Source organism: Anomalospiza imberbis, unplaced genomic scaffold (assembly GCF_031753505.1).
Source record: "Anomalospiza imberbis isolate Cuckoo-Finch-1a 21T00152 unplaced genomic scaffold, ASM3175350v1 scaffold_267, whole genome shotgun sequence".
Classification (NCBI taxonomy): Eukaryota; Metazoa; Chordata; class Aves; order Passeriformes; family Viduidae; genus Anomalospiza; species Anomalospiza imberbis.
This window is the reverse complement of record NW_027099893.1, coordinates 5209-23322: the sequence shown is the minus strand read 5'-3', so window position 1 is coordinate 23322 and position 18114 is coordinate 5209. Positions and strand designations below refer to the sequence as shown.

Sequence of the window (18114 nt, the reverse complement as noted above, 5' to 3'; positions counted from 1 at the left end):
GGGACTACAGCTCCCATCATGCTCCGCGGCGCACGTCCCGCACGATTGCAGCCATGACTTCATCTCCCGTCATGCCCCGCGCCACATCGCAGCTGCGCCTAGAACTCCCGTGATGCTCCGCGGCCCCGTTCAACCGTATTCTACCCGCGCCTACAACTCCCATCACCCCCCGCGCCCCGGAGAGCCCCGCTGGAGCCCCCCAAGTGCCCGCCCGGGCCCCGCGGGGCCCCAAATTCCCCTCCCTGACCTCCAAGGGCCCCCCTGGACCCCCAAGGGCTCCCCCGGACCCCGAGCTGTCCCTCAGAACCCCTAAGTGCCCCTCCAAGTGCCCACCCGGCTCCCCCAAGTGTCCTCCAGACCCTCAAGTTCTCTCTGAATTCCCTCCCCAGGCACAGAACTGCCCCAAATGTGCCCCAGAAATGTCTCCAAGGATCCTAAAGTGGCCCCTCCTTAACCCTGTGTGAGAAAAAGATGATAAAAAATATGACAAAATGACTGGAAATATTGCTAATTACCATAAACAGGAAGAAATAAATAGCCAATACATCTTAATTCATTAATGAAGGGAATTGTGTTACAGAGATACAAAGAACATTCGTTTTTCTGGCTACTAAAAATGTATAGATTTTTAATGTTAATATTAAAATTAGGTAAGAAAAACCAATACTATTATTATAAATAAATTTTATATATATAGAAATAATTAAATATGTTAAAAATGGATATTATATGGCTCTATGCAGATCGTTACTATATGTATTATGTTACATTGATTAGTTGTGCTGTATTAACATTTTAATAGTACAGTAAATGTAGTTTTGTAGTTAAAATGAAGATTTAGTAGTTAAAATAGAAACTCTGTATGTGGGGGTTTTTTAAAGGAATGAGACACTCGCTTCGAGCTAACAGTCACAGAACACCTAAATCTGCCAGAGAAGAGGAATTTATGGTTTTCTCATCAGAAGAAGCTGATTTCTTCAGGCTTTGCTCAGACTCAAAGATGCCGTGGGGATTAAAGGAAGCAGTTGAAAAATACCAGAGTTGCTTGTTTTAAATAGAATGGATGCATAACCATGAAGTATGTATGAATATGCAACAGTGTATGGTTTTTAAGGTTATTCCTTTGTTCACAAAACGTGCTTATCAGGCTTAAGTGCCCGAGAGCATCCGGACGTCCGTAAGTCTTTGCTTTTTATTGTCTTGTAATTGCCCTAACTCTGAATTTTTATTGCTGTAATTGTATTACTATTTTTATAACCATTTCATTATTATTAAACTTTTTAAATTTTAAAAACCAAGTGATTGGTGTTTTTCACAGTTGTTAACATAAAATAATGTGTTACAGAATAGAAATAAGAGAATAAATCACACGAGCATTTTTGGGTATTTTGGCGTGTCAGTCCCAGGTGGGCGGTGTCAGACATGGTGACGCTGGAGGTGAGGAGCAGGTTGTCCAAACAGGGTCAGCCCAAAAGGGGCTCATTCTTCTCCATTCTGTTAGAAATGAGAAGCCTGACTCAGCCAATACATCAAGCAGCAATTAAATTTATTAATTAATATGGTAACGCATGAGCAGAGACAGCGCTGGGTGCAGTGGTGGGGGTTTTCCCCTCCAACTGCACACCGGTTGTTGGGCTTGCTGGTGTTTATTGATCATATTCATGCATATTCATCAGCTTTCCCCAGCAGCTTCTATTGCCCAATTTGACATGAGCTTTCAGCAGTTTCTATTTCCACCTTTTGAAATCACAATTCTGTACTTTAGGATCGTAAATCTGTGATGGTGATGTCTGGTTCCTTTCCAATTTCTATACTCTGTTGTGATCTATTCCAGGTTTCAATATCCCGGGATGTGTGTCCCACATGGTGGGGTCCATCTTCCTGAGGTGGGGTCCAGCTTCTATTTTCTAGGATCATTAATCTATGGTAGTGATGTCCAGCTTCCCCTTTCAAAATCATTAATCAGCAACCTTGATGTCCATCTTCCTTTTCCAGGAGCTTGGGATAGGGTCACTTCCCTTTCTCTTTAAATCCTTTATATATTCCAAAGCTGCAGTTTAAAATCCTTAATACTAAGCAACATTCCAAAGTTAGAATGCAAAGGTTCTTATTGCAAAACAGCTTAAGACTTCATTACAAGTAAAAAGTTCTTCTCAAAAGCAACATTCTAAAGTTAGAATTCAAATACTCTTATTACAAAACAGTTTAAGACTTGTAATTGTTATTTGCAGATAAAAGATTGGTTCAAAAGCCTTCTTCCATGCTTTCCTGAGTTGTGTATTAGAACTCATCTTTATAACTGTCCCATGGCCATGTTCCATACATTTCATAACCACAACTGCACAGGCTGCCTTTATTTACCTGACACAAAACACAACTTTGTATTTCACACTCCTGCACTGAACTCCAAACCGACTCCAGTCACTGCACAAGCCCTGGAGCCTTGAAGACCATGGAAGGAAGACAAAGAGCTCCTGAGGGCTTTCTGTATTTTCATCAGCCCACGGTGGATTTGGGGCTGGGTCCAGGACCCTCAGGCACTGGGAGAAGGATGAAGAAGCTGCTCAAGGAGGCAGAAGCAAAACTCCAAGTCCCTGGGAGCATCCCTGGGCCCCAGCGAGGGCAGGGAGTGCCAGAGGCTCCCCAGGGAGTGCAGAGAGCAGATCCTTGAGGCCAGGATTGCAGGGAGCCCAAGGCTCTGAGCAGGGAACTGCGATGCTGAGCAAGGCCTGGCTTGGCTGCAGGAAGCAGAAAGGCCAAGCCCTGAGCCCAGCCTGGCACAGCAGGGCCTGTCCCTCACGGCTGGCTCGGGGCTGTTTGTGGGGCAGGGGGATGTGAGGGGCAGCAAGGACAAATGTCACAAACCTGTGTGACACTCCAGATCCTCATGGAGCCAAGGGGGCAGTGTGACACTGTGGGGCCTCATGGAAACAAGAGGCCATTGTGAGCCTGCAGGGCTGTAACACCCCAGAACACTGAAATGCTGGGGGTCACCAAAGGTTCCTTCATTCGAGTTTGTTGTACAGGAGAAACACCAACCAGATATTCTCACCATGGACAGATGAAAGAGTTTTCTTGGTAGGAAGGGACCCACAATGATCATCAAGTCCAGCTCTGAAGTGAATGGCCCACACAGGGACTGAACACAGCCTCAGTGATACCAGCACCATGCTCTACCCAACAGAGCTGAGAGAGCAAAATGACACAAAATTTTACTGGCAAAATATGGACAATCTAGGAACTTTGACAAAGGGTTTAATACAACATCCTGTTCTACATAAAACTGTTATCATAGCATTAAATCCATTAACTTAGCCCATTTAACCTAAAAACCTTTAAGCCTTAAGATGCTAAGCTACCCAAAAATGTTCCAGGTAAGTAGGATTAGAAGAAGAAGAAATAGAGAACAACAGACAGACAGAAGATGTATAGAAAGACACACACAAAGGCACCACCTGCTCAGGTTCCAGCACCATTAACAGAGGAACCCCAGGAGAAGGCAGGATCCAGACCATGGGCTGGCCTCGTGCTCCGGCTTTTAAACCCCTGGGCCTTCATGGGCCCGCCCCTGGGGTGGGACTGCCAGTTGCTTGTCCAATCAGAGCCAGGGAAGGCACCAGCTGCTGGTGTGTGATTGACTGACAGCTGGGCCAATCAGAGTTGGGTTAGCACTGCCTGCTGTGTGATTGACTGACAGCTCAGCCAATCAGAGCTGGGTTAACACCGCCCCTTCCATGTGATTGACAGCTGTGCCAGGCCAGGGCTGGGGGCGGGGCTCTGTCCCACCACAAACCAAGGCCTGACCCGCTCCTGGCCCCACACGGGCATTCCGAGCATCCCAAGGTGTCTCAGGACATCGATCTCATCCAGCCTCTGACAGCGACCACGGTGACACTACAGAACCTCATGGAGCCATGGGTCTGTTGTGACACTGTGCTGCCCCATGGAATCAAGGAGACCATTGTGAACACGGGGGCCCCAAGGAACCAAGGGTCCATGGTGACCTTGTGGAGCCCGCAGTGTCACAGAGGAGCCGTTGTGACACAGCGAGGGCGCATGGAGCCGAGGAGCCATTGTGACACATCAGGGCTTTGTGGAACCACGAAGCCATTGTGACATTGCAAGGCCCCATGGAAGCACAGGGGCATTGTGACACTGCAGAAGCAAGGGGAACATTGTGACACTCCAGGGCCTCATGGAACCAAGCAGACCATTGTGACACTGTAGGGTCACATGAAACCAAGGGAACATGGACCAGGTCTGGCTGGCTGGGCCTCCTGGGGACCACCTGAGAGGTCCAGCTGACCTTGGCATGTCGATAGCTGCTTCTCACCTGCCCTGAAGCACTGGGGCTCTGGGCTTTCCTTCCTATGGGAGAGAACTGTCCTTCTCCTCCAGTGACCCAGGGCCAAAACTGGGATTCATTCTCCAACTTTCCTTATATGCAAGGATTGTTCCCACATGAAATCTGCCAGGAGAAACAGGTCTGGCTGCCCTGGCCACCCAGGGGCCACCTCTCATCTGCCTTTGAAACGCTGGGACCATGTACTTTTCTTTCTTATGGGAAAAAAACATCCATCTCAAGTAGGTACCCATGGCCAAAATTGGGGATTTGCCTCCAGAATTCCCTATATCCAAGGATAGCTCCCAGACAAAAGCTGCCAGGGGAGACAAGTCTGGCTGGCCTTGGCTTCCTGAGGGCTGGCACTCATGTGCCTCTGAAACACTGGGGCTCTGTGCTTTCCTTACTAATAAAAAGGACTCTTCTTCCTCTCCAGGTGCCTATGGCCAAAACTGATGCTCTATGTCCAAGGATAGCCCCTAGACAAAAGGTGCCAGGACAGACAGGTCTGGCTGGCTTGGCCTAAGGGTGGCCACCTTTCATCTTCTTCCAGAACACTTGGATTTTGTGCTTTTCTTTCCTATAGGAAAAAAAACATCCATCCTGACCAGGAGCCCATGGCCAAAACTGGGATTCCACCTCCAAAACTCCGTACATCCAAGGATTGCTCCCCAGTGAAAGCAGCCAGAACTTAAAGGTTTGGCTGCCCTTGGGCTCTTGGGAACTGCCTCTCACCTGCCACAAAACACTGGGGCTCGATGCTTTCCTTCCTATGGAAAAGAGCCGTCCTTCTTCTCAAGGTGTCCATGTTCAAAATTGAGATTCCTCCTCCCAAAATCCATATATCCAAGGATCCCTTCATGACAAAAGATGCCAGGACAAACAGGTCTGGCTGGCTTGGCCTCCCAGGAGCCACCTCTCTCCTCTTCTGCCTTTGAAACACTTGGGCTCTGTGCTTTCCTTCCAATGGAAGAGAACTGTCCTTCTTATCTATGCAGAAATGGCCAAAATTGGGGTTCCACCTCCAAAATTCCCTATATCCAAGGGTTGCTCCCAGCCAAAATCTGCCAGTACCATCCATTCTGGCTGGCCTTGGCCTCTGGTGGCTGCCCCTGCCACACTGGGGCTCGGTTCTTTCCTTCCCATGGAGATCACTGTGACACGGTGGGGACCTCATGGAAGCAAGGGGATCATTGTGGCACCACTGGAGCCCATGGAACCAAGGGGCCATGGTGACACAGCGGGGCTTCATGGACCCAGGGACCATTATGACTCTGTGGGGCCTGATGGAACCATGGAGGCCATTCTGACCCTTCAGGGCCTCGTGTCACCAAGGGGGCATTGTGACACCTCAGGGCCTCATGGAAGCAAGGGAACTTTGGGACACTGTGGGGCCCCATGGAACCGAGGGAACATGGAGCAGGTCTGGCTGGCTTGGCCTCCCAGGGGCCACCTGACGGGACTGGCTGATCTTGGAATGCCGAGAGCTGCCTCTCATCAGCTCCTGGAGCACTGGGGCTCTGTGCTTTCCTTGCTATGGAAAAGAACTGTCCCTCTTTTCAGCTGCCCATTGCCAAAATTGGTAAGCTCCCTAAAAAATTCCTCCATGCAAAGGTATCTCTCAGAAAAAAACCTGCCAGCTCTGGCTGGATTTTGCCTCTGGTGGTCACCTCTCATCTGCCCCTGCAACAGAGGGCTCTGTTCCTTCCTTCCTATGGAAAAAAACCCAGCCTTCATGCCAAGGACCATGGCAAAAAATTAGAATTTGGCCTCCCAAATTCCATAAATCCAAGGATCACTCCCAGACAAAAGTAGCCAGGACAGACAGGTCAGGCTGGCCCTGTCCTCTGGTGATTTTCTTAGATTATGAGCTGAATGTTTACACTTGAAAACACCTCGGAGAGGGCCCGGAGATCTTGCAAGCTGGGCTTTTGGGGCCTCAGGCACATGACATTACATATGGACAAAGGAGCTCAGTGCTCTGTGCTGTTGTGGTGGTTTTGCATCATGGAAGAGATGTCCTGAGAGAAGCTGCTAGCAGTTTCCTCTGTGTCTGACAAAAAAACAATCAGTAATTAGCTTTGAGAGCTGACAATCTGTTAAACCACTAAGGAAACTGCACACGCCTCTGTGAAGACACAAGTTAAAGATGGAGAAGCCTGGCTGGGTCTGTTTCCCTTCTGGCCAGCAAAGAGGTGACCAGGCCGGCCCAGCCCCGTCTCAGCCAGGCCAGGCCGGGCGGCTCCTGCCGTGGGGCCGGGCCCCTTCCCAGGGAGCCGCCAGGCCCCATCGGCTGCCGGGCAGCGCAGGGGAGGCCGCGGGGCCGAGGCCGGGCCGGGCCGTGGCTGCGGTTGCTGACATCTGGCCGCTACCGAGCCCTGCCCCGCCGCCAGCCTGGGCCCAGCCAGGATCCGCCGGGCCCCAGGAGCAGCCCCGGGCCGGGCCGGCTCAGCCAAGGTTCTGCCGCCCTTGGGGTTCGCCCGCAACCAGCGGGCAGGGGGAGGAGAAGCCATGGGCCCCGGCCGTGCTGCTGCTGTGCTCTGGCCTGGCTGCTGAGATCCTGGCCCTGCCCCAGCGCGGCCCAGCCTGACACAGCCCCAGCGCAGCCGCTGCAGAAACCTCCATGGTAAAACAGCTCCGGCCGCAAGTACCGAGCCCGGCCGGGGTCACGGAACCATCTGCAGGCCCCGGCTGAGATATTGACTCTTCCAGTGCTTCCATCCTCCCTCGAGTGAGAGAAAAGGACAAAGTGCAGGCACACAGAGGAGCAACATGAAGACACCAAGGTCAGTGAAGAGGAAGTTGAGTCCCAGGTGGGAGGGATGAGGAGATGCCTTGATCTTGGGGCTGAAATCCTCTGGTAAAGCTGTGGAGAAGGATGTAATTGATATATCAGACTCTCTTTTTCTCTATAACACATTGAAAAGTATGGGGAGATTATTTGCTTAGCAAAGGCCTCCATGCTTATGTAAGGAAATGTTGAAGTATCTGTGATCCCATGAGAAGTTTGAACAATGAAAGAGAGCAGAGTGATGAGAACCTATGCCCCCAGGGAGAGAAGAAGACCTCTGTTTCCAGAAATGAAGATGATTTCAGAAATAGATGAAGAGAACCTTTGCTCTTAAACAGCTCATCTGTAAACTAATACCCCATAAGTTGGCATGGCCCATAAACACAGCTGTGGGAAAAGATGTGAAAAAATGGGAGGGATTTCACAATTACAGATTTTTCCTAGGCAGCTGCTATTCATGGAAATGAAAAGCCATGAGACAACTGTTTTCTTGTGGAGAAGTCCCCATAACATTAACAAGAGGAATTTCTCTCCCTAAGTGAACTGAAGAAAGTTTATTCTAGAGGTGAAAAGCTGACTGAAAATATTAGGTTTTGTCTCTCTTCATTGTCAGGTTGTATGGAGAGAGGAAGTGTTGTGGAAGTTTTCCTCTGATTCTTATTACTCTTTCTTTTAGTTACTGTTAATAAACTTTTCTTTATACCCTATTAAAGTTTTGAGCTCAATTTGCCTTTCTCCTAATCCTATCTCAGAGCAGGAAATGACTAAGTATATTCAAGTGAGTGCCCTGGTAATTAGCCAATTTCAAATTGGCAAACCAAAACCAATACAGAAACTTCCCGATGAACTGCCTCAGACAAGAGGGAAATCAAGGCAGAGTCATGTTTTTTTCAGGATTTGTTTGATCCTTCTGAGCCCTGTGGTGCATTTGGAGCTGAGCCCTTGAAACTCAGGGCCCGAGAGGAGATTGCACAAACCTTTGCAGGGGTCAAAGGCAGAAGAAAACACCAAAGTGTCTCAAAGCATAAATGGGTCCCACTGTGGTCCATCCCCAACACAGGCTCCTCATGGACTCCTTGGAGGAGAGAACTGGAGGCCAGGATGCCACAAAAACTTCTCAGAGACACAAAATGGCACAAACACCTCTCAGTGTGGAAAGGAAAATCCAAAGTACCTTAAAAAGGTGGAGTATCTCAAAGCATTCATAAGCCCCACTGAGTGTCAGTACAAAGCTCTCAAGTGACTCGTTAAAGCAGATAATTGGGGCCATGATTGCACAAACCTCTCACAGAGTCTGGATCAAAAGGGAAACACCAAGTACCTTAAAAGAACTGAAGTACCTTGAAGCATTCATGAGTCCCACTGAGTGTTGTTCCTGACAAAGCCTCTCCAGGGACTAATTACAGCAGATAATTGGAGGCCATGACTGCACAAAGCTCTCAGAGATTCCAAGGCAAAAGCCAAAGCCAAAGTGCTTTGAAAAACCTGCAGTCCCTGGGAGCATGAAGGAGCCCCCAGGGCCATTCCTGAGCAAGGCTCCCCAGGGACTTCTTCCAGCAGATCCTTGAGGCCACTGGGATGTGGGCTAGGGGGGGATGCAGAGGGCAGGACAAGGGGCTGACAGTGCCCAGCCTGGCTGGGGCTGTGCCAGGAGGCCCCAGTGCCTCAGGACAAGGTGTCTCCTGACAGCCCTTGGTGGCACAGAGCCTGCTGTGCCCCAGGGCACCAGGACTTGGCTTCTCTTTGTCCCCACCTGTCATCAGTGCCTCCAGTTCTCTGCTTTGCCTGGGGCCTGGGGACACTTTCTCAGTCGTGTCCCTCAGTGGGACCCATTAAAAGTCAAAGAAACTTTGGAGTTGGATTCTGGCTTGGAGCTCTGGAGAGGTTTCTGCAGCTCCCTCTCAGGGCCTGATGTTCAGGGCCTGAGCACAAAGCCCCAGAGGGTCATTAAAGTCCTTGCGCTGTGTCTGTGCTGCTGAGCTGGGCCGGGCTCCTGGCCCAGAGGGTGATCCTGGTAACCAAGGAGAGCTTCAAAAGCACATTTCTCTGGATGAGCAGCTCTTCTCCCAGCCCAACAGGGCTGGGGCACTGCCTGCAGCCAGCCCGGGCACAGCACAGAGGCACAGAGAGCTTCCATCAGTCAGGGCTGGGAAGGTGCTGAGAAGTGCCTGGGGCAGAATCCCTGGCAGCCCTTGGCACAGGAACCTCTGGCTGCAGGACAATGCAGCTGCAGCTCCTGGAGTGATCTCCTACAGCTGGAACATCCCAATGCCCACAGACCCTGTGAGTACATTCTCTGATCATCTCTTGTGCAGAGCAGCCAGGGGTGCCCAGGGCTGTCCTGCAGAGCAGGGTCCTGCAGCCCAGGGCGCTGTGCTGGGCCAGGGACTCTGCTGCCTTCCAGGGACAGCTCTCCGCCGGCCCGGGGAGCTGCTCCCAGCGCTGGAGAGAAGCTGTGGGGGGAAGGAGCCACCCTGAGCAGGGCAGGTGCTTCTGCTGAGAGCTGCTGGCTGGGGCAGGGCTGCTCCCATCTCCAGACCAGCCTGGGCACAGCTCTGGAGGACACTTCCCAAAGAAGGTAAACCTGGGATTGCTGTAAAGACCAGGAGCTTTCCTGAGAGTGTTTTCAATTTCCTGCTTGGAGAAGGATGAGACAAAAAGATTTTTTCCTTTTATACATTTTTAATATATTTGTAGGTCTGTAAATTACTATTATATAGTTATAAAACTATAATCCTTACTTTACTCTATTAAACACTTAATTGGCTGTATTAAAGTTCTATTATATACTTCTATAACTGCGATCCTTAATTAACTTTAGTACATTTCCTAATCTTTTTCATAGATTTTAGAACAGTTAGCTGACCTTCTAAACACAGTCCTACACAGAAATACACTGTATTTCTGTATAGTCTTATTATCAGGAAGAGGACCTACAAGCAGAACATTTTGGTTTTTGAATGTGCGCAGTGATAAAAAAAACTGGGGCATAGAAGTCCTTAGACATACTCCAATGGGTTGAGGTGGGGTGTGTAACTGGGGCAACTGAATCTCCTATTGGATGTTCCTGTTAAATATCCTAATTAATCAACCTTAATGAATTGTTGAAATCAGGGACTGGGTTTGCCTCATCCCCACTGGGACACCTGGAAACTTCCAATAAAGGTCTGGTTTTTACTTTATTGGTCTAACACTATTACAAGGATTTTTTTTTTCTCTTTTGATTATAGACAACAGGGGGATGAGAGAAGCAGAACAGGAATTGTAATCCCAGAATCAAAGAACATTCTGAGTTGAAAGGGACACACAGGATCATCAAAGGAATGTTTGAACATTTACAGAGACTCCAGAACTGTGACTTTGGGTGGTCAGTCTCTCTGCTGGCAGCCTCCCAAAGGGCCTTCAGCCACTCCTCAGCCCTGGACAGCAGCAGCATCACCTTTGCAGGGCCCAGCAGGGCTCTGCTGAGCTGCCCTCGCCCAGCTGCACACAGACCCTGCCCCAGCCAGGGCCCTGCACACAGGCAGGTTTCTGTAGGGCCGGGCCGAGGGCACACAGGGTGGGATGGGCTCTGTGAGCGCTGGCAGGGACAAGGCACCTCTCAGGAGGGAATGTCCAGGCCCAGGGAGATGCTCAGGGAAGCAGAGGGGGCTGAACAGAGCAGTGCTGGGGCAGGAGGGCACTGTTGGTGTGTGGGAGGTGCCGGACACAGCCGGGCACGGGAACACTGTCCTGATTTCCCGGCTGTCTCTGCCCTGCCCTCTCAGGCACAGCACCACAACATCTTCTCCTGTTTCTGCACTCCCCTGATATTGTCAGTGTTTTCTGGTGCTCTCAGGGAGGCTCTGGCATTTGCAGCAGCTGAGTCAGGCACTGCCCTTGGCATTCCTGCCAGGCAGGGCTGTCCATGGGAATGGGGTGTCCAAGCTTCCCTGGGACCTGTGGGGCTGTGGGCAAAGCAGTCCATGGGAAAGGGGAATGAGCTGAGCCCCTCCCTGAGATCCCATCATGGGCACAGCCGGGGATCTCCTTGCTGTGCCCTTCCCAGCTCTGAGCTGCCCTCCTGGGTGCAGAGCTGTGCCAGAGCCTCTGGGAGTTCCTGGAATGTCCCACGGGGAAGTGCAGAGCTGCCACAGCTGAGGAAATGCTGCTGGGTTGGCCAAGGGAGCCGTGAGTGTCCTTGGCACAAGGGGGTGCTGAGAGCTTGCCCAGAGACCTTTGGAAAGGGTGAGACATTCAGGGATCCCTCTGCTCTGGGCAGGGTCTGGATTATCCCAGGGTGACCCGGGAGTGTGATTGTGCTCTGATTCCAGCCAAAGGTGCAAAGCCAGGGCAGTTGGGAACAAGCCCATCCAGCCCCTCACCTTCCCTCAGCCACAGGGAATCCTTTGCCTGTCACATTTCTCAGTGGCAAACTGAGTGTAGCAGGAATGCTGGGGATTTCTGACCTCAGAGAGCCAGGAATGATGTGTGGGTAGGAAAACAATTTCTAAAACAAACTTGTGCCATCTATTTCCTTAAGAAATGGAGTGAAATTCCTTTACAAGTGTGAGTGCAGATGCTACCAACCCATTCTGCATTAGGAGTGATTCCCCTGACAAATCTTGAATATCTGGCCTTGTCCCTCTGCCACATGGCCACAAACCCAGGGCAGCGGGACAGGGATGGCTCCGCGAGAGCTCCCACGCACAGCCCTGGCTGCTCCTGGCATACTCAGCCAGCACAACTGGAGCTCATGCAGGGACCTGGGGGAAGGTTTTCCCAGGGCAAGAACAAAGGTGGGTGTCTCCCAGCGGAAAAGGCTACAGGGAAGAGCCCAGGTTTGGCTCCAAGCAGCCTCTCCTGACTTCTCACTGTCCTTTCTGCCTGAACAGGTCCCCATGTGCAGCCACAGCAAATGTCCAACAGCAGCTCCATCAGCCACGTTCTCCTGCTGGCACTGGCAGACACGCGGCAGCTGCAGCTCCTGCACTTCTGCCTCTTCCTGGGCATCTCCCTGGCTGCCCTCCTGGGCAACGGCCTCATCATCAGCGCCGTAGCCTGCGGCCACCACCTGCACATGCCCATGTTCTTCTTCCTGATCAACCTGGCCCTCAGCGACCTGGGCTCCATCTGCACCACTGTGCCCAAAGCCATGCACAATTCCCTCTGGGACACCAGCACCATCTCCTACACAGGATGTGCTGCACAGGTCTTTTTCTTTGTGTTCTTCATCTCAGCAGAGCTTGCCCTCCTGACCGTCATGTGCTACGACCGCTACGTGTCCATCTGCAAACCCCTGCACTACGGGACCCTCCTGGGCAGCAGAGCTTGTGCCCACATGGCAGCAGCTGCCTGGGCCAGTGCCTTTCTCAATGCTCTGCTGCACACGGCCAATACATTTTCCCTGCCCCTGTGCCATGGCAATGCCCTGGGCCAGTTCTTCTGTGAAATCCCACACATCCTCAAGCTCTCCTGCTCCAAATCCCACCTCAGGAAATTTGGGCTCGTTGCAGTTAGTGTCTGTTTGGCATTTGGTTGTTTTGTGTTCATGGTTTTCTCCTATGTGCAGATCTTCAGGGCCGTGCTGAGGATCCCCTCTGAGAAGGGACGGCACAAAGCCTTTTCCACCTGCCTCCCTCACCTGGCTGTGCTCTCCCTGTTTATCAGCACTGGGGCATTTTCCTACCTGAAGCCCCCCTCCATCTCCTCCCCATCCCTGGATCTGGCCCTGTCTGTTCTGTACTCGGTGGTGCCTCCAGCCCTGAACCCCCTCATCTACAGCCTGAGGAACCAGGAGCTCAAGGCTGCAGTGTGGACACTGATGACTGGATGCTTTCAGGAACATTAAACTGCTGACCAATTTCTGTAAATCACTTGTAATAAAAGTCCTCTTTGATACATCGTGTTGGTTTCATTTTGGAGGTCCTTTTTCTTTGTTTTGTTTTTTAAATATTGTCCACAAATAAATGTCACTGTTTCTGCCATTTCTCATTTTGTTTCTCTCCACCTTCCCTGTGGCTACAGACTGTGTCAATGAAGGGCTGCCCTCTTGGTGGCTTTAAAGGAACTCAAGGATCTCCCAGCAGAGTTTTCTGCAGAGATGCCCTTTTGTTGCCTTCTCTGGAGCTGCAGCAGCAATGTCTGTGTGCAGAGCTGGGGGCAGATCAGTGCTGGCACAGCAGCTGTGCCCAGCAGCAGCAGCACTTGGTGTTGCCAGTGCTGCTCCCGTGGCCCTGCCCCGCTGCCCTGGTGGCCCTGGTGTTGCTGCAGGGCCTGAGTGCTCTCAGGGCCGGGCACAGTCCTGGGGGTGGCAGTGCCGGGGCTGCAGCAGGGACAGCCCATGGGCACTGCTGGGGCAGCGCTGACGCCTCAGGCCAGGGCCTGGGGGCTCCAGGCTCCTTGCCCAGGCTCTCTCAAGAACACGGCCAGGCCAATGCTCAGCACAGAAAACCCCCGTGAGCAGCCCCAGGCTGGCCGTGGGCAGGCTGGGGGCAAACAGCATGGCTGGTGCTCTGCAAGGGCCCTAGGGGAGATGGGAAGGAGCAGCAGAGCAGGGGCTGATCCCTCCCCAGTGCGCTGGACAGCCCAGGGCAGCGTCCCAGAGCGTCCTCATGGAGCTGCCAACAACATCCCCCCTCTGCAGTCCTGGCCTCTCCCCCAGCTCACACAGGTGCCGCATCCTTGCAGGCACAGCCACGGCAGCGCTGGCTCAGGAGCCCCTGTTTGCATTGCACACAGCAGGCGGGAGCACCCCCATGCTGCTGCTGTGGGGACATGAACCTGAGGGAGCACAAATGCCATCAGCCCCTGGGGCCAGGAAGGGCTGGGGGACGCCAGGGAAACCACTCAGCTTTGTCCTGGCCTCTGCAGTCAGCCAGAAAGTTTGTTCCCATCAGCTGGGAGTTTCCTGTCCCACTGCAGACGCTGTTGCTCAGAGCCAGGGCTGCCTGGCAGCCACCCCCAAACTGCCCTGAGCATTTCCTTGGCTTCACCTTTGCTTTGTTTTCTCTTTCCTAGTTGAAATTTCTTCCTATTGCCCTTTCCCCTGTTCCCTCCCCTGCAAACAGCCCATCCCTGTTTGCCCTTTCCTCTCTGGCCCCACTCCCCATTCCAGTTCCTGACTTGGCACCATGGGAACAGCCCTTGGGGAGCAGGATCATCCCACAAGTGCTGCAGGAATTGTCTGCAGCTCCTGCAGTGCCTCGTGCTGCTCCCTTGCCAGAAGCACCCCAGGCCAGGGGGGCACATCTGGGCTGCTGTGTCTGGCTGTGGGGCTGCCTGTTCTGGGCAGTGAGGAGGGGCTGCAGAGGCTCTGCAGGACTGACAGGATGGGCTTTGGGGCTGTGAGGAGAAGCTGAGGGACCTGGGCTGCTGGAGCTTCTGAAGAGGAGGCCCAGGGCTCCTCCTGCAACTGCTCCAAGGGGGGTTCCAGAGAATCCCAGAATCAGAAAGGCTGGAAAAGACCTTGGAGATCATCAAGTCCAACCTGTCCCCTGACACCGCCTTGTGTCCCCTGAGCCTCCTCTTCTCCAGGATAAACAACCCCAGCTCCCTCAGCCGCTCCTCACAGGACTTGTGCTCCAGACCCCTCACCAGCCTTGTTGCCCTTCTCTGGACACACTCCAGCCCCTCCATGTCCTTCCTAAATTGGGGAACCCAGAACTGGACACAGCACTTGAGGTGCTGCCCAACCAGTGCTGAGCACAGGGGAAGAATCACTGCCCTGCTCCTGCTGGCCACACCATTCCTGATCCAGGCCAGGAGCCATTGGCCTTCTTGGCCACCTGGGCACACTGCTGGCTCATGTCCAGCCTGCTGTCCATCAGTCCCTGCAGGTCCCTTTCTGCCTGGCTGCTGTCCAGCCACACCATCCCCAGCCTGTAGCGCTGCAGGGGTTGTTGTGGCCAGAGTGCAGGACCTGGCACATGGACTTGTTAAACCTCACCTTGTTGGATTTGGGCCCTGGATCCAGCCTGTCCAGGGCCCTTGTGAAGAGCCCTCCTAAGCTCCAGCAGATCAACACCCCCAGACAACTTGGTGTCACCACAGTTCCATGAGGACCCGGAGTGTCCCAATGGTCTCCATGATTCCATGAGGACTCCCACTGTCACAATGTCCCTTTGCTTCCATGGGACCCCTTGGTGTCACAAAGTCCCTTGGATCCTTGGGACTGGCAGTGTCCCCATGGATCCTTGGTTCCATGAGGTCTGGCAGGGCAGCAATGCTCTCCTTGGTCCCACGGTGTCACAATGGCCTCTTGGTCCCAAGGGACACTGTTGTGGTCTGGGGTGGTGGCGGGCACAACTTTCCCTGAGAGTGTTTTGTGCTAACGGGCAGGAGCCACGAGAGCCCCAGCACACACACACACACACACACACACACACACACACAGCAGCTCGGCAGTGAAGACACGGGAGGGTCCGGGCATGGAGCTCCAGCGAGGGTTTGTGAGGGTCTGACGCTCAGCGGTCCAGGGGTTCAAGACAAAGACAAAGGAGGGTTTAGGGTATAAATACAGGGAAAGAGGGGGTGGAGGAGAGCATCAGGGATCTGAGGGTTTAGGGGTGGTACACAGGGAAAGGGACTGATAGGGAATGCCAGGGTGGATAGGCGGGGACATAAACCAAGGGGAAGACAGGGAAGGGAGAACTTGCTAGAACATGAACATATGAGGGTAAAAGGGGTAGGAAAGGCCAAGGGGTCAATGGGGAGGACAGAACTGGGACAAATTAACATAGTGCTGTAGAGCACCTTGGGGGAATCTTCTGTCCTCACCCTGAGCTGTGAGGGATGCCCGGAGCCTAAGGTGCATTTCTCCAGGGGATTGCTGTTGCCCTCTCCCCAGTAAGCTCGCAGGCCTCCACAAACACACGCTGGAGATGTCTGGGGCCGTTCATCATTTCTCTGCTCTCCAGCACCGAGGCAATGGACTCTGGCACAGCTCTGAGCTCGTGCCCGTGACAGCCACCCCTGGCAATGGGGCTCCATGGAGCTGCTCTCAGGAAACCCCCCAAGAGTTGGGGAGTGCCCCAAAACTGCCTCAAGCATGTGAGATACCCCGGGATCTCTTCATGAATGTAGACTATTCAAAAACTCACTCAGTAATGGGCTCCCCCTATCTTAATCATCCCCAAACTTCGGCTGTCTCATTCCAGACTCCAGTCCACCTCCCCAGTTCCAACCCATCCCACCCATGCTGGACATCAAGATCCCCTTCCCAAGCTGGATTTCCCCCATTTCACACTGCCCAAACCCCATCCCACCCATCCTGCCCCACCCAATGCCCATCTCACCCCTCCTGATTTGCATCCCACATTGCCCAATCCCCTTCCAACCCAATTTCACCCTGAGAAGTGGTGGAATCCAGTAATTTTGGGGTAGGATTCAGTAGTTTTCAGTGGTATTGACTGGTTTTGTGGTGACAGATCAATACTTCTTGTCATTTGGTGTGCAAAGAAATAAAGACCACTAAACCAAATTCCTCCAACCTCTCCCATATCCTTCCAGATGTCTCCCAGAATCCAAGATTCCCCAAAACACTAGTAAAATGTGAGGCTTCAGATGCCTTTGATGAATTTGTTGATTTTTACCCCATATTTCTGTATTTTGAAGGGAAGAAGATAAAAGATAATTAGAGACAAAATAAAAGGAACACCAGCCACTTCCCTCTGTGTATCAGAGGAAATGTGGGTCACCAGGGCTCTGCCCAGCGTGGGTCCTGCAGTGGGGATGGAGCTGGAGCAGCGCACGAAGTTCTTCCCGCACTAGGGGCACTCGCAGGACGTCCCTTACCGGTGCCTCCGCTGGTGTCGGGTAAAGAACGAGCGGTCTGAGAAGCTCTTCCCACACTGGAGACACTCGTAGGGCCTCTCCCCGGTGTGGATGCGCTGGTGGGTGACGAGGGTGGAGTTGTGCTTGAAGCCCATCCCGCAGTGGGGGCAGTGGAACGGCCTCTCCTCGGTGTGAATCCGCTGATGCACAAGGAGATGGGAGCTGGTGTGGAACCTCTTCCCACACTGGGGACACTCGTAGGGCCTCTCCCCAGTGTGGAACCTCTGGTGGACAATCAGGTCGGACCTGTGGCTGAAGCCCTTCCCACATTCCAAGCACTCGTAGGGCCGTTCCCCAGTGTGGATCCTGTGGTGGCAGATCAGGTTGAAACTCTTCCTGAAGCTCTTCCCACACTCCAAGCACTCGTAGGGCCTCTCCCTGTCATGAGGCTGCTCATGGACCACCAGCTCTGAGCTCTGGCTGGAGCTCTGTCCACCTGCCTGCCCCAGGGTGGGTCTTTCCTCCTCAGATCCCAGCGATCTGCGTTTACAGCCCCTCCTTGTGTGGCATCTCTGGGGCTTTTCCTCCCCGTTGGGTTCCTGCGCCGTGGAGCCGCTCAAAACGGCCTCTTCCACGAGGTTCTGTCCTGGGGATTTGTCCTCCCTGCTCTCCATCCTCAGCTCCTGCTCTGGGGGAGGAAGGACAAGGAGAGGATGGGATTTGCCTCCGTGCCACAGGGAAGGGCAAGGAGATCCCCCCAGTGCGTCCCCAGCAGGACGGCACCGGCAGCAGGGCTGTCCTGCAGCCAGGGCCGTGCTGGGCTGGGAGATGGAGCAGGAGAGAGGGGGAAAGGGGCACTGACTTCCTCCTCACCTGCCTGGGTCTCCCAGGGCATCTTCCTTGCAGCCTCCTCCTCCTCCATCCAGCCAAAGTTTGGGAATGGGAAATCCTGGTTTGGGGAAAAAGAAGGTGTGAACACCTTGTGTTGGGGATTCCTCCTGCCCAAATCCATCTCCAGATGTCTCCAGGTGTCCATAAAAACCTCCAAAAATCAAGAGTGAATAAAAAAAACCAAAAAAGCAGGGGTGTCCCATTTGCAGTCTGATCCCTCTGGGGTTCTGGTGGTTCCCCGTCTCAGGGCTGCAGGGGATCCCGTGGGTCCTGGGGATCCCCCTTCTCCAGGGTCCTGCTTAGGGATGCTGGGGGGTTTTGGGGTACGAGGGTCCCC

At 52.9% G+C, this 18114-nt stretch overlaps 1 protein-coding gene across 1 annotated transcript in view; it reads right to left on the bottom strand.

Moving 5' to 3' along the window:
- LOC137466541 (zinc finger protein 271-like) overlaps positions 1–17782 on the bottom strand; it is a 62219-nt gene extending 44437 nt beyond the window's left edge. The window contains exon 1 of the mRNA XM_068178257.1: positions 16938–17782. Within this exon, the coding sequence (XP_068034358.1) occupies positions 16938–17560 (623 nt within the window). The 5' untranslated portion in view covers positions 17561–17782. The remainder of the gene's footprint in view (positions 1–16937) is intronic.
- Between the last annotated feature and the right edge of the window lie 332 nt (positions 17783–18114).